The sequence below is a fragment of the Delphinus delphis genome, chromosome 20 (assembly GCF_949987515.2).
Source record: "Delphinus delphis chromosome 20, mDelDel1.2, whole genome shotgun sequence".
Lineage (NCBI taxonomy): Eukaryota > Metazoa > Chordata > Mammalia > Artiodactyla > Delphinidae > Delphinus > Delphinus delphis.
Window position 1 is genome coordinate 4190619 of NC_082702.1, and position 13526 is coordinate 4204144.

The 13526-nt window shown below is 55.5% G+C and overlaps 2 protein-coding genes across 8 annotated transcripts in view; both read left to right on the forward strand.

Annotated features, from left to right (window-relative positions):
* Positions 1-13526, forward strand: part of LOC132416835 (NACHT, LRR and PYD domains-containing protein 2) — a 1001898-nt gene that overhangs the window by 691084 nt on the left and 297288 nt on the right.
* MBOAT7 (membrane bound O-acyltransferase domain containing 7) lies at positions 212-13468 on the forward strand. Of its 7 annotated transcripts, none has more exons than XM_060000181.1 (8): positions 212-402; positions 1439-1517; positions 1617-1746; positions 2364-2490; positions 4393-4552; positions 5857-6217; positions 7990-8166; positions 12462-13468. In XM_060000181.1, the coding sequence occupies exons 2-8, from the start codon at positions 1442-1444 to the stop codon at positions 12847-12849; spliced, it is 1419 nt and encodes a 472-aa protein (XP_059856164.1). In that variant the 5' UTR covers positions 212-402; positions 1439-1441; the 3' UTR covers positions 12850-13468. The 7 variants fall into 7 exon arrangements, with proteins under 7 accessions (XP_059856164.1, XP_059856158.1, XP_059856160.1 ...); XM_060000175.1 differs by lacking the exon at positions 212-402 and adding an exon at positions 471-743; XM_060000179.2 differs by lacking the exon at positions 212-402 and adding an exon at positions 729-856.

Sequence of the window (13526 nt, forward strand, 5' to 3'; positions counted from 1 at the left end):
TGGCACCACGGCCCGGGGCCCCGCGGGGCCCCGCCCCCTTCAGGCCGGGACGCTGTTTGCCACGCCCCCTTGGAATACTCCTGAGCCCCGCCTCTTTCGTGTTGCCTAAACCCGTGGCTCCGCCTCCCTCCTAAACATGAGACTCCGCCTTTCAGCCACCCAGGGTCACTTGTATCCGGACTACCTCCGAAGGGAGCAGACGCTGTGGCCCCTCCACATCCGGCCGAAGCTCTTGGCTCCGCCTACATCCGAACAGAGACCTTCAGTAATCGACTACCTCCGAAGAAAACCGAAGCTTGTGGCCCCGCCTCCAAACCGCCTCCAGACTCCGTCCCAAGGAACCTGAAGCGGAGGCTCCACCTCATTCCGAACGCTGAGCTCCAGGCCCCGCCTCTCTCCCAGGTTCGGTCGCTTCCCTCCGTGCCCGAAGCTTCTGGCCCCACCGCTTTCCGAGCCCGAAGCCCCGCCCCTTTGCATGCTCGCAGCTCGGTAGAACCGAGTCCGTGTCCAGCTGCCGACTCGGGCTCCCTGCGCCCAGTCCGGGCTCCTTCCCTGCTCAGCCCGGAGCCTGCCGGGCGCTGCACAGCCGGCCCCGGACCGCGCAGCCCAGCCGGCGCCCCGAAAGAGGCTGGGGACGCGGAGGCGTGCTGGGCGGGGTAGGCGTGGCGGACCCGCGGTAGCCCGCGGGCCAGGACTGCTCGGCTGCTTCCTGCCCGGCGGGCGGCGCGGAGCCGCGGGCCCAGGTGGGTCCGCCACGCCTGGGCCGGGGTGCGGTGGGCGCGGAGTGCGGAGGCGCCCCGGAGACCGGGAGGGGTCTGGACAGTGTGGGGTCGCTGCGGATCGGCGAGCTGATGAGGTGCGGGGGCGGTGCCGGGAGCGCGGCCGAGCTCCCGGGTGGCGTAACCGCCTGTGGCTTTGCCCGGAGCGGATCTGACCCCGCGCTTGGTGCGCGCAACGGGAGTGGGGCTCGGGAGCGGGCCCGCTCTCTGGGTTTCAGACGGGAGAAGGAACCGGAGCTCCGAAAGAGGTGGAGGCTGGAGGCCTGGGCTCCTCTGAGGCCCTCTCGGAGAGGGGCAGGGGGACTGGAGAGAAGGGTTCTCAAAGAGGGAGAGGCTGGGGGATAAGAAGAGAGGAGCTGGATACTCGAAGGAGGAGGGGGCCGGGAGGTTTGGATTCCTGGGTTCTCAAAGGAGAAGAGAGCTGGGGGCCTGCGTTCTCAAAAGAGGGGTTCTGTGGGTGGCTTCCTGTATCCTCGAAGGAGGAAGGGCCTGGAGGTCGGGATTCCTGTGTTGTCAGAGGAGAGGAGCTGAGGGTAGGACTCCCTGATCCTCGACAACTGGGGACTGGGGGGGGGGGTGGATCCTTGAATCCTCGAAGGGGGAGGGGCTGGGGGCCCGGACTCCTGGGTTCTCACTGGGAACCTCTGCCCCTCCCCCAGAACATGTCGCCTGAAGAATGGACATATCTAGTGGTTCTTCTTATCTCTATCCCCATCGGCTTCCTCTTTAAGAAGGCTGGTGAGTCAGGTTCCCTCCCCAGTGGAAAATAAACGGGGGGGGGCCCGGGCTGGGGACCCCTGGAAGGTTCCACGCTTATGCTGTGCCTTCTCCCTGCAGGACCTGGGCTGAAGAGATGGGGGGCAGCAGCTGTGGGCCTAGGGCTCACCTTGTTCACCTGTGGTCCCCACACTTTGCATTCTCTGGTCACCATCCTTGGGACGTGGGCGCTCATTCAGGCCCAGCCCTGGTGAGGATTTGGTGGGGGGAGGAGGGGGAGATGGAGGGGATGGAGGAAGCGACCTGTTTCCCCTTGGGGTCTTTCTCTGTCTCCATCTCCGGATGTCTCTTGTTTATCTCTAGATTCTCTGTCATTTGTCTGGTCTGTTTTTCTTCCTCTCCTGCCTTTTTCTGGGTCTTTGTCCCTGTGTGTTTGTCCTGGTCCTTTACATCCATGTCGTGGATTCAGGAGAGAGGAGGACGTTACTAGTCTGCTGGCCCTGCCACCGTTGGTATTGGTATTCTCTCTCTCTCTCTCTCTCTCTCTGTTTCTCCCTCCCTCTTTCTCTCTCCACCTCCCCTCTCTCCCTCTCCCTTCCTCCTCCCTCCCTCCCTCCCAGAAAAAATGGAGGATTGAAGGGTCTTCACCCTGAAGCCTCTCTTAACCCCCTTCTCATTTTCTTCTCTGTTGCTGCACATTTCTGTGTGGCTGTTTCAGTCATGCTCATTCCATACCCCCCGCCCCTCATTTTCTGTCTCTGAAGGTGGGGAGGTGGGGAAGGATTTGTAGCTGGAATCTAGGGGCGGCTGAGGCAAGATGTCCTGCACCCCTGCACCTAGCACAGCATGCCTCTTGCCTTTGCCCAGCTCCTGCCACGCCCTGGCCCTAGCCTGGACCTTCTCATATCTGCTCTTCTTCCGAGCGCTCAGCCTGCTGGGCCTGCCCACTCCCACACCCTTCACCAATGCCGTCCAGCTGCTGCTGACACTGAAGGTCAGACTCCCCTCCAGCCCTCGCTGTATGCCAGTTAACCACCCCAACTTTACCTTCTCCTCCCAGCCACTCCCGTGGGAGGCAGAGGAAGGGGGATGGTCTCTCCCACACACCCCGCCGGGGGCGGGGCTTCACCTCTCAGCTCTTCCCCGAGGTAAAGAAGTATCCAAAGTTACGTAACTGTGGGTGCCATGTGGTGGCTGAGCTAAAGTGCATCTTTGTAGCAAGCCATTTTGCAAAGGACAGCCAGCTCTGGGGAGGTAGCACTTAGTTAAGGACACAAAACCAGGACACCACGTCCGGCTCTCCATGACCTGGGAAGATGGGTGAAAACAGATTCCCAGGCCCCACCCCCGGCGGGAACGTAAAGTCGTGCGTTCCTACTATGTGCTACGTATCAGTGAACAGAACGGTCATGTGAGGTGGTGAATGAGGTTTCCTCAGCATCCTGTGTTCCCAGCGGGAGCTGGAGAAAGAGCCTTTCAGGACATAGGGACCAGCGTGTGTGGAAGGGGGCAGGCTGAGTCCCATCAGCAGTGGACGAGCCACATGGACCGTCCATCAGGAGCGGGAAAGAGCACAGGCAGCCCAGGCCAAACCATGCAGGGCCCCGTTGGCTAAGGTGAGGGGTCCCGACTTCTTCCTGTGAGGGCCCAAGATCCACTGCAAGAGGTTTTTTGATTTGTTGCCAGAAGAGGTGGTGTGACCAGATTCACAGGTTTAAACATCCTTCCTCCCGATGCTGCGTGAGTTGAAGCAGAAAGGGCAAGATGGGGTGACGTGGGACTCTTTTATCAAAGTCCAGCTGACAAACAGTGGTGGCTTGATGCAGGCCTGTGGGGAGGTCAGTCAGGGCCCCACCAGGAAGCCCGGCATTTAGGAGAAATTGAGGGCAGGATGGGGAGAGGTCCTGGGCCCCAGGGCACGAGAGGAGGGGCAGGTAGTGGAGCTGGGAAGGAAAAAGACTTGGGTAGAGCCCCCCAATTCAAGAAGGTTATCAAGGGTCACGGCCAGCCCAAGGTGATCTTATCAATACAAGGGAATATAAACCCAAGCCTCACTCCTGCCTTCCTCCATCTCTGCCTGGGGCTCTGTGCCAACTAAACCCAGGGGGAAGCTGGGAGACACAGGCCTGTGGAAGTTGAGCTGGCCTGGGGTCTGTGCGGAGAAGGGTAGAGAGCAGATCTGAAGAAGGAGCCCGAACATATTCAGCCCAGTGGTGGAGGCAGAGCGAGAGGGACAGACTCCAGAGACTTAAGGGATTCGATTCGGGGAGTGAGGAAGGTTTCCAGCCTAAGCAATTAATTGGATGGTGGTGGTATTTGCTGATGGCAGAGACTAGGAGAAGACCCACTTTGGGGAGAGGCTAATACCGTGTTCTACCTTGGATGTGTTCAATTCGAGGTGCCTGGAAGATACCAAGTATTAATGACAAGAGGTAGCTTTTTTCTTTTTTTTTTTGATCTCGCCACATGGCTTGTGGGATCTTAGTTCCCCGACCAGGGATCATCAAACCTGGGCCCCAGCAGTGAAAGCGCGCGTCCTAACCCCTGGACCGCCAGGGAATTCCCTAGAGGCAGCTTGATGACCAGGCTTGGGGCTTGGAGGAGAAGTCCCACCGGGTTACACTGTGGGTGGTATCTGAAGTCACAAACTGCAGGAGAACCCAGAAAGATGGAACTCAGAGAAGAAAGACAGAGGGGTCCAGGAGTGAGCCCTGCGAGAGTCACCAAGAAGCCCTTACTCACGACTAGATGCCCAGAGCTGCCCGTGGAGTAGAGCCTCAGCGCCCATCTGCGCGGGGCTGCAGCAGCTGTTGGCTGCCCAGAGAGGTAGTGAAAGGGAGGTGGGTGAGAGGAAGCCCGGGTCTGACCTGTCCTTCCCTACACCCCTTCCTCCCAGCTGGTGAGTCTGGCCAGTGAAGTACAGGACCTGCACGTGGCCCAGAGGAAGGAAATGGCCTCAGGCTTCAGCAAGGGGCCCAGCCTGGGGCTGCTGCCTGACGTTCCCTCTCTGATGGAGACGCTCAGCTACAGCTACTGCTACGTGGGAATCATGACAGGTGAGCGTGCCCGCCCCGCAGGCCTGCCTCCGCAGCTCCTCTCCCTCTGTCTCCATCCTCTGCCTGGAGTTTGGTGCCTGTTCCATGTTCCCACATTCCATTCCAGCATCTGCTGCTCTGAGGGTGAGCATCTATGCCCGAGTCCATGTCTGACTCTCCCGCCTGGTCCCAGGGCCCCTCCAGAGTAGAGAGAGACTGTTCTCAGCCTCAGTGATTCCTTATAACTTTTGGGGAGCAAACAGGAGATAAAGGAGAAAGATCTACATCACCCTAACATTTCTGCTGCCCGGGCAACGAGCATTCACAGGTTATGATCCCAGTTTTAGTTTCAGAAAATATTTTTCACTAATGTTGACCTCTTAGAAGGTGTTCATTTTCATAGCAACTGTATTGAGCTATGATTACCACATTCACCTACTTGTAACTACATCCAGCTCGCTGGGTTTTAGTCTGTTCACAGAGTTGTGCAACCATCACTGCCATGTAACTTCGTCAAAACCTGTACAAAGAGCCGTCGTCTCTCAAACCTCCGTCCGCCCCCATTCCCTGGAAACCACTAATTGACTTTCTATCTCTACATATCTGCCTATCCTGAACGTTTATAAGTGGAATCATACAGTGTGTGGTCTTCTGTGACGTGTAAGACGTTTAACACTTCTGTTAACCCCACTCTGCTCCCTCCCTAGGCCAAGAACAGTCTCCTCTTTTCCAACACTGCCCCTCTGCAGCCCCTCCCTGCTCAGTGGCCAGAGGGGTCTCATGAAAAGGCATAATGATAATCCAGCGCTTCCCTGGTGGGAGAGCCAATACTGGTTTCCTGGCGCTTAGAACAAAACTCAAAGTCCTCATCAGATCCCCCAAGGGTCCCGCCCCTGCCACCCTCTCATTTCTTCTCACACCACTCTTCCTCTGCACATGCACTGCTGCACTTCCTGTCACTCCTTCATACCCAGCTCACCCCCAACCCCATCCCTCCAGGTCCGGTCTGTCTGTCTGCATCTGTCTCCGTGTCTCCATACCCCTCATTCTCAGGCTCTGTGTCCCTCTCCATAAGTGTCTGTCCCTCTTTATTTCCTGCCGAGTCCCTTGTCCTCCCCTTTCTCCGCTTCCTTGTCCCTTTCTCTCTGGGTTTCATACCCCCACTCCCCTCTCTGCTTCTCTCTCTCCTTCCTCTCTCCCTGGTCCACCTCAGCTCCCGAATCTCTGGTCCATCTTCCCCGTCCCCCAACCCCGCCCCGAGACTGGAGCTCTCCCCGCCCCCCACGTGTACCGTGTCTGACCAGCTGCCCTGCCTCCCGCCGCAGGCCCGTTCTTCCGCTACCGCACGTACCTGGACTGGCTGGAGCAGCCCTTCCCCGGGGCCGTGCCCAGCCTGCGGCCCCTGCTGCGGCGCGCCTGGCCGGCCCCGCTCTTCGGCCTGCTCTTCCTGCTCTCCTCCCACCTGTTCCCGCTGGAGGCCGTGCGTGAGGACGCCTTCTACGCCCGCCCGCTGCCCGCCCGCCTCTTCTACATGATCCCCGTCTTCTTCGCCTTCCGCATGCGCTTCTACGTGGCCTGGATTGCCGCCGAGTGCGGCTGCATTGCCGCCGGCTTCGGGGCCTACCCCGTGGCCGCCAAAGCCCGGGCCGGGGGCGGCCCCACCCTCCAATGCCCACCCCCCAGCAGGTCAGGCGGCGGGAGGGAGGTGTCCCAAGACCCGGCAGGCCCAATCACCGCGGGCTGGCCCTGCCCCTAGCAGGGAGGATAGCGGGGAGCAGGGGGGGGCAGGTCTCCCACCTGTTGTCAGCAGAGTGTCGCCCTCAGCCACCACAGCCCGCCTTCCCCTGTCCTAAGGAAACAGTAGTCCTGATACGTACGGATTGCCCCCTGTTGCTAGCGCTTGTCCCCCCTTGGGATGGTGAATTGCTCTCTGTTGCTAGGAAAAGGAAGGTGTTACAGCAATCACACGCTGTCCCTCTGTTGCCGTGGAAGCGACACCCCAGTAACCCAGTTGTTCCTGGTTGCTCAGGGTGCCATCGTTGGGCAGTGAGGAGTAGCCCTTTGTTGCTAGGGAGAACATTCCCTAGCAACAGCACTGCCCCTTCCTGCCAGAAAGCTGCTCTTTGTTGCTACGGAAACGGCATCCCCTAAACTGCCCCTTTGTTGCTGGGAGCGAGCACGCCCCTCCCCATGGGATGTCGTCACATAACAGCCTGCTGTTGCCCTCTTTTTCTATGGAAATGGCATCCTTGACCGTGCTGTCCTCTAGCAGAGGGGAAACCATTCCTAGCAACTGCAAGTCGCCTTCCTACTGTTGCCCAGGAAATCCCCTGGTAACTATCAATTAACCTTGTTGCTGGCAAAACTAGCCCCCAGCTCCTTCATCACTAGATAAGTCACACAGCTAGTAACTACAGACCCTTGTTGCTAAGGATATGTTGCTCCTGTGTTACTAGGGAAATGGCACTCCTAGCAACCAGGAATGGCCTGTCCCTCTGTCCCTAGCGGTCATGGTCAGCTTTCAGGCTGGGGCTGGGAAAGCAGCCCTTTGGTGTAAATTCTGAGCTACTCCTTCTTACAAGGGTTGGGCAATCCCCTAGTAGTCACAAAGTGCCACCCATTGCAGGGGAGGTGGCCCCCCCGCAGAGTTCCTGCCACTGCCATAGGAGAAGGTATCCCCCAGAAGATGCCAAGCAGGAATTGAAGGCTTTTCTAAACCTTCTGGGCCCCGCCCCTAATGGATGACCCCCTTCCGTTATCGGAAGCTGCCAACGGTTCAGGTGGGCCGAGGATATCCCCCACTTCTGGGGGGGGTTGGCACCAGTGACCCAGGAACCACTGTATTACTGGAGATGACCCTTATAGAACAATCCTGGGGACCAATAGCCAGAGAAGGCCCCTTCAGGAAGCTTTTCTAAACATCCTAGGCCTTGTTGCTAAGGAATGCCCTTTCCCTAGCAACAGAGACCATCAAGGTGTCAGGCGGGCCTAAAACATCTCCCTAGCAACCACGGACCACCTCATTGTTAGGGATGCTGCTTCCCTAACAACCGAAGTGTCCAACAATTTAGGATGGACTACTTGGAGGCTTCTCTGAATATGCTGAGCTTGGTTGCTAAGGAATGGCCTTTCCCTAGCATCTGAGACCATTGGCAGGTCAGGTTGCTAAGGACTCATAGCTTAGCAACCGTGGCCCTTCCAGACTTTTCCTGGCTGTTGCAGGCCCCCTTACCAAAGAGGAGAACCCTATTGCTGATGAACTGTGCACTTCCCAAAAACGCTCAGTCTAGGCTACCCTCCCCTGTTGCCCTAGCAAACGTGATAGCCAGAGAACTGTTGCCTGGCCAGGATCCCCTCCTTAGCATCCGGGGCTGGGACAGTAGCCAGAGTCAGGAGGGGGCCTGGCTGAGCTGCATGTCTGTCCCCCACCCTCATCCTCCCCCCCCCCACCCCCCCAGTCCGGAGAAAGCGGCTTCCACGGAGTACGACTATGAGACCATCCGCAACATCGATTGCTATGGCACAGACTTCTGCGTGCGCGTGCGGGATGGCATGCGGTACTGGAACATGACGGTGCAGTGGTGGCTGGCGCAGTACATCTACAAGAGCGCGCCCGCGCGCTCCTACGTCTTCAGGTGAGCCCAACTGTCTCGGAGGACGGCACAGAAGTACATCTCCCAGCTGCCCCTGGGGTCGCCTGCGTCTTCCCCTGCTGGGCCTCCACCCCTGAGGGTCATGGGAGTTGTAGTTTCTTGAGCCTTGCTCTGGCTCTGATTTGCGTTATTCCGGGGTCAATTCTTCCTCCTCTCTGGGCTTCCGTTTCTACCTCCTTAAAGTCAGCCCCGCTCCACAAACGCAGTCCTGTGGACTCAGTAGCTAGACTTTCCGGAATCTTAACCCTGCCAGTTACTAAGAAACCTTAAGGAGTTAGTTGACCCCTGTTTCCTCAACTTTTTTAATTTCAAAAATTCCCATACATGCTTTTTTTTTTTAAATTCCAAATGCTTACTTTAATTACCCTTGACTAAACCTCAAGAGATACAGCCATTTACTTGGAGCCCAGCAAGATAAATTGCTTCAGCATACTGCGAGAGGAAGCCATTGAAATAATCACTCTGCTTTGTAAACCTTTATGTAACTTCTGGCTAGTAAACATAAAAATTTAAAGAAACTGTGGGAGCAGGGGCCCCACCCAAACATGGAGTGTAGAAATAAAAGAGGAAAAGGCAATCTCTTTCCCAAAAGCAAAATCAAACACAGTTAACAATCCCCTAGCTCTTAAAGTTACCTCTTCTTTTTTTTCTTAACATCTTTATTGAAGTATAATTGCTTTACAATGGTGTGTTAGTTTCTGCTGTATAACAAAGTGAATCAGCTATACATATACATATATCCCCCTATCTCTTCCCTCTTGTGCCTCCCTCCCACCCTCCCCATATATGCATTTTTCCCCAGTTTTTTAAAATTGAAGTATAGTTGATTTACAATGATGTATTAGTTTCAGGTGTACAGCAAAGTGATTCATTTTTTTTATATACACACACACACACACACACACACACACACACACACACACACACACACATATTAATTCTTTTATTTTTTTTTTGGTCTCACTGAGCAGCTTGTGGGATCTTAGTTCCCCCACCAGGATTTGAACCCTGCCCTGGCAGTGAAAGCGCAGAGTCCTAATCACTGGGCCACCAGTGTTTGCCTATCTATTCTTTTGCAGATTCTTTTCCCTTATAGGGTACTACAGAATATTTAGTATAGTTCCCTGTGCTATACAGTAGGTCCTGGTTGGTTATCTATTTTTTATATAGTAGTGTATATATGTTAATCACAAACTCCTAATTTATTCCCCCCCGAACCCAGTTTCCTCAGCTCTTAAATGGGGGTAAGGCTGTTACCTGTTTCATAGGTTGATGTGAGGAATAAGTGAGACAAAGTGTGAAACGCACTTAACGTGAGGCCTGATTAGCTTGTATTATCCTCCCTCATCTGATATTTCTTGAGTGGAGACTTTCTGTAAAGATAAGATAAACTTATCTTTACAACCTTAGGAAGTAGGAGCTCTCATCATCCCCATTTTACAGATGAAGAGACCCAGGATCCGAGGTCTGATCTTAGGCAGCCTGCCGAGTGTCACCAGAGGAGGTCAGGATACATCATGACACGTTCTTATAGTGAAGAAGTCAGTCATGGTGCCTCTGGAGCTAGACTTCCCGGGGTGTGTGATCTGATTTATGATTTAAAGATCTGCTCCGACCTTGTGTGGGAACGGGCTGAGGTGGGGGAGGAGATCAGGCCATAAAGCAGGGACTGGCCCGGTGGGCATTGATGGTATCCTAGAGTAGGGACCAGTGGCCTAGAAGTGGATGCATTTGAGAGGTGGAGGTGGGAAACAGCCCGATGCCCAGGTGATGGGTTGTGCGTGATGGTAGGGCACAGAAGGGCTGTTTCCTGAGGAGGGGAAACTGGGCAGAAGGAAGTTTCAGGAGTGGGTAGGATGAGGAAGGTAGACTTGGGTTTAGTCTCCCTGACTTTGAGGTGACTGTTAGATTTCCAGCCGGGGTTGTTGGCTAGGCAGTTAGTTGTGTGATTCTGGTGCGTAATGCAAGGGTTGGTGTAAGAAGTGGACACGTGAGCGTCAGCAGGTGTGGATGATGCTTAAAGCTCTGGGGCTGAGCCTCAGGTCGAAGCACAGAGTGCACCTTCGTTTAGACCAGGGATTCTCCATGGGGGGGGGAGCAATTGTGCTGCACCCCCAGGGGGCACTGGCGATGTCTGGAGACGCTTTTGTCACGATGGGGATGTGCTACTGGCATCTAGTGGGTGGAGGCCAGAGATGCGCTTAAACACTCTGCGCTGCACAGGACAGCACTCCACCTCCCCCCACTCCCCCCACCCCGAGAAATGATCCTGCCCCAGGTGTCTGTAGTGCCAAGATTGAGAAACCCTGGTGTAGACTAGGGACCAGGAGGAAGAGCCAGCACAGATGCAGCCAGTGGCGTAGGGGGACAATCGGCAAAGTATTCATTCCCAGAAGGAAGCCGAGAGAAGGAACGAGGAGGGGATTGTGCGTCTGCAGGTGCCAGGAGCTTCAGTGCGCTGAAGGCGAGTGTGACCACTGGGTGGGGCGTGATGGGAGGAAGCCCCCCGCAACTTTGACTGGAGGAGAGTGGAGGGCTGAAGTGAAAGCTGGATTGGAGAGGGTTCAAGAGAGGACGGAAGGGGGAGCCTAGACGATTCTTTGGAGAGTGTTCACTGTGGGGGGCAGGGGGGCAGCGAAGCAGGGACAGAAGAGTAGGTGGCGGAACGGCCAAGAGCTCAGGTGTGCACACGTGGAGGTTACAGATGCCGGGCTTGCGCTGATGTGTGTCCTACCGTCAACTGCTTTCAGTTCTGCCGACCCAGAGCATTCTCTCTCCACCAGAGGTAGAAAAGAAAGAAAACAGTTTTGTGGACTTCCCCAGCGCTCCAGTGGTTAAGACTCCGTGTTGCCACTGCCGGGGGCGTGGGTTCGATCCCTGTTCTGGGAACTATTATCCTGCATGTCTCGCGGCGTGGCCAAAAAATAGGAAAAAAAAAAACAACAGTTATTGAATAAGCATTAAACCAGATTTCGAGGCATGGCTCAAGTAGCCCACTGCTGAGATTACCAAGATTACCAAAAAAGCTCAGCCTTTTTTTTTTTTTAACAGTTCATCCATCCATCCATTTTATTTTTATTTTTATTTTTTTTAATTGGGGTATAGTTGATTTACAGTGTTGTGTTAGTTTCAGGTGTACCGCAAAGTGAATCTGTTATACATATATCCACTCTTTTTTTAGCTTCTTTTCCCAAATAGGCCATTACAGAGTACTGAGTAGAATCCCCTATGCTATACAGTAGGTCCTTATTAGTTGTCTGGAAATCTCACCCTTTTCGTCTTCTCCGTCGCCACTTAGAGCCCTTTACGTAGCGTGTTCTCAAGAGACACCATAACTGGTCCTCATGTCGGAGGACTCCACAAGCACTTTGCGTGCTCTCATGTTCATCCCAAGTTCACCTGGTGATTGGGGTAGCCACCCGTGCCAGTTAAGTGTCTTTATCTGAAGGAAGAATCTGAAGAAACTCCTATCTCTATGACCAGCAGGTGTTTACAGCTCGGAGCTGGTACCTAGGATAAACCCTCAGAGCTGCAGGGAGACAGGCTCTATCTCCCTCCACACCTAGGCTTCAAAGAGATGGCTCCCAGGCCCTCGAGAAGAACATTCCTGACTGTAACACTTTCTAGAGGCCTACTTTACCATTTCAGAGATTTCCATCTGTATCCAAAGGATAACGGAAAGATGCTCAAACAGGTTTTCCAAGGAAATGGCCTAAGAAAAGAGAAGGAGGAAAAGATCTTCCCTGTTGGCAACAGGGAAAATTCAACCTTTTTATGGACCCTTACACCCTCTGCCCTCCCCCCCAACCCCCCCCCCGGAAAGGGTGGTCCGTGTCATTCTGTCATTAGGTTATTTTTGCAGTTTTAACACCCTGATGTACCAGAGGGAAAACTTGATGCCCATGGGCAGGAACTCAGGCCACAGTCCTTGGCAAACCTGCTCTGATTTGTGGGTTCTCTGTGGAAGTGGGGATCAGAGCCTAAATTTGTGGGTCTTCAGGGGATAGCATTTGGAGTCCTTAAGGAGAAGGGACCATGGCTGGAGATTTCTGAGTCTTCACGGGTCATGATTTATCTTCCTGGATCCTCAAAGAGGAAGTGGCTGGGGACCTGACTCCTGGGTCCTGAGGGAAGGTAGTGTTGGGAGGGGGTTTCTGAGGAGCGAGTAGAGAGTCCCGGGCCTGAGGGAGGAGGGGCTGGGGGCCTGGGCCCCCGGGTCTCAGGGAAGGGGGCAGGGGGCCTGCACTCCGGGTCCTGATTCCTAGCCCCTCCCCCAGGAGCGCCTGGACCATGTTACTGAGCGCCTACTGGCACGGCCTGCACCCTGGCTACTACCTGAGCTTCCTGACCATCCCGCTATGCCTGGCAGCTGAGGGCCGGCTGGAGTCGGCCTTTCGGGGGCGGCTCAGCCCCAGGGGCCAGAAAGCCTGGGACTGGGTGCACTGGTTCCTGAAGATGCGGGCCTATGACTACATGTGCATGGGCTTTGTGCTGCTCTCGCTGGGCGAAACCCTGCGGTACTGGGCCTCCATCTACTTCTGCATCCACGTCCTGGCCCTGGTGGCCCTCGGGCTGGGGCTGGCTCTAGGTGGGGGCAGCCCCAGCCGGCGGAAGACCGCGCCCCCCGCCACCAGCCTTGCCTCAGGAAAGCTTCGGGAGGAGTAAGCTGTCACGACGCTCCCTCTGCCGTCGGTCCAGCCGCCAAGCTTCGGCCTGGGAATTCTGTGAAGCCTGCTGCTGTCTCCTTTCCCGGAAAGAGTCCTGAATATGGCAGCGGGCCTGGAGAGGATTCCCGCTTCCCCAGCTCAGCACCGCGCCTGGAAAAGCCTCCGCCCTGAGGGCCCCAGATGATCAGTTTTCCCTCCTGTAAAAATCAAGATATGGTCCAGACAAGAATCTCCCTTTGTCCCTGCCCAGCGCCAGGTATTCAGAGAGAGCTGCGTTTTCCCCCAACAGCAGGGGCCGATGGGCGACCTGGTTTCTTGGGCAAATTTCCCTTCTTTGGCTCCAGCGTGGGGTTAGGAGCTTCAGGGCAGGCTCTGGGATTGGGGGACCTCTTTCTGGTCGCTTCCATTCTTGTCTCAGTAGGCCAGTACGGAGTAAAGCCCTCTTGGAACGGAGAAGCTGAGGCGCATGTGTGCAGGCCTTTGGACTATGGTTCTCATAGGTTCCATCTGAGCCACCTAAGGGTCTCAGCGCTCCTGTCACCCTCTTGTCATCCTTTGACCTAAGAGGCTCAGAATGTGTAAATCTCTCCTAATAAAGTGTCACACAAGGACTCTACGCGGGAATGTCTGTGGGTGATCAATGCGGGGGGACTCGTACCACCGCATCCCTCTGTG

Excerpts from the sequence above, each read along its gene's own strand:
- MBOAT7 (XM_060000181.1), top strand. The coding sequence starts at position 1,442 with ATGTCGCCTGAAGAATGGACATATCTAGTGGTTCTTCTTATCTCTATC. Across the intron at positions 2,491-4,392 it reads AGCTGCTGCTGACACTGAAG|CTGGTGAGTCTGGCCAGTGA; the intron begins GTCAGACTCCCC and ends CCTTCCTCCCAG. Across the intron at positions 8,167-12,461 it reads GCGCGCTCCTACGTCTTCAG|GAGCGCCTGGACCATGTTAC; the intron begins GTGAGCCCAACT and ends CCCCTCCCCCAG.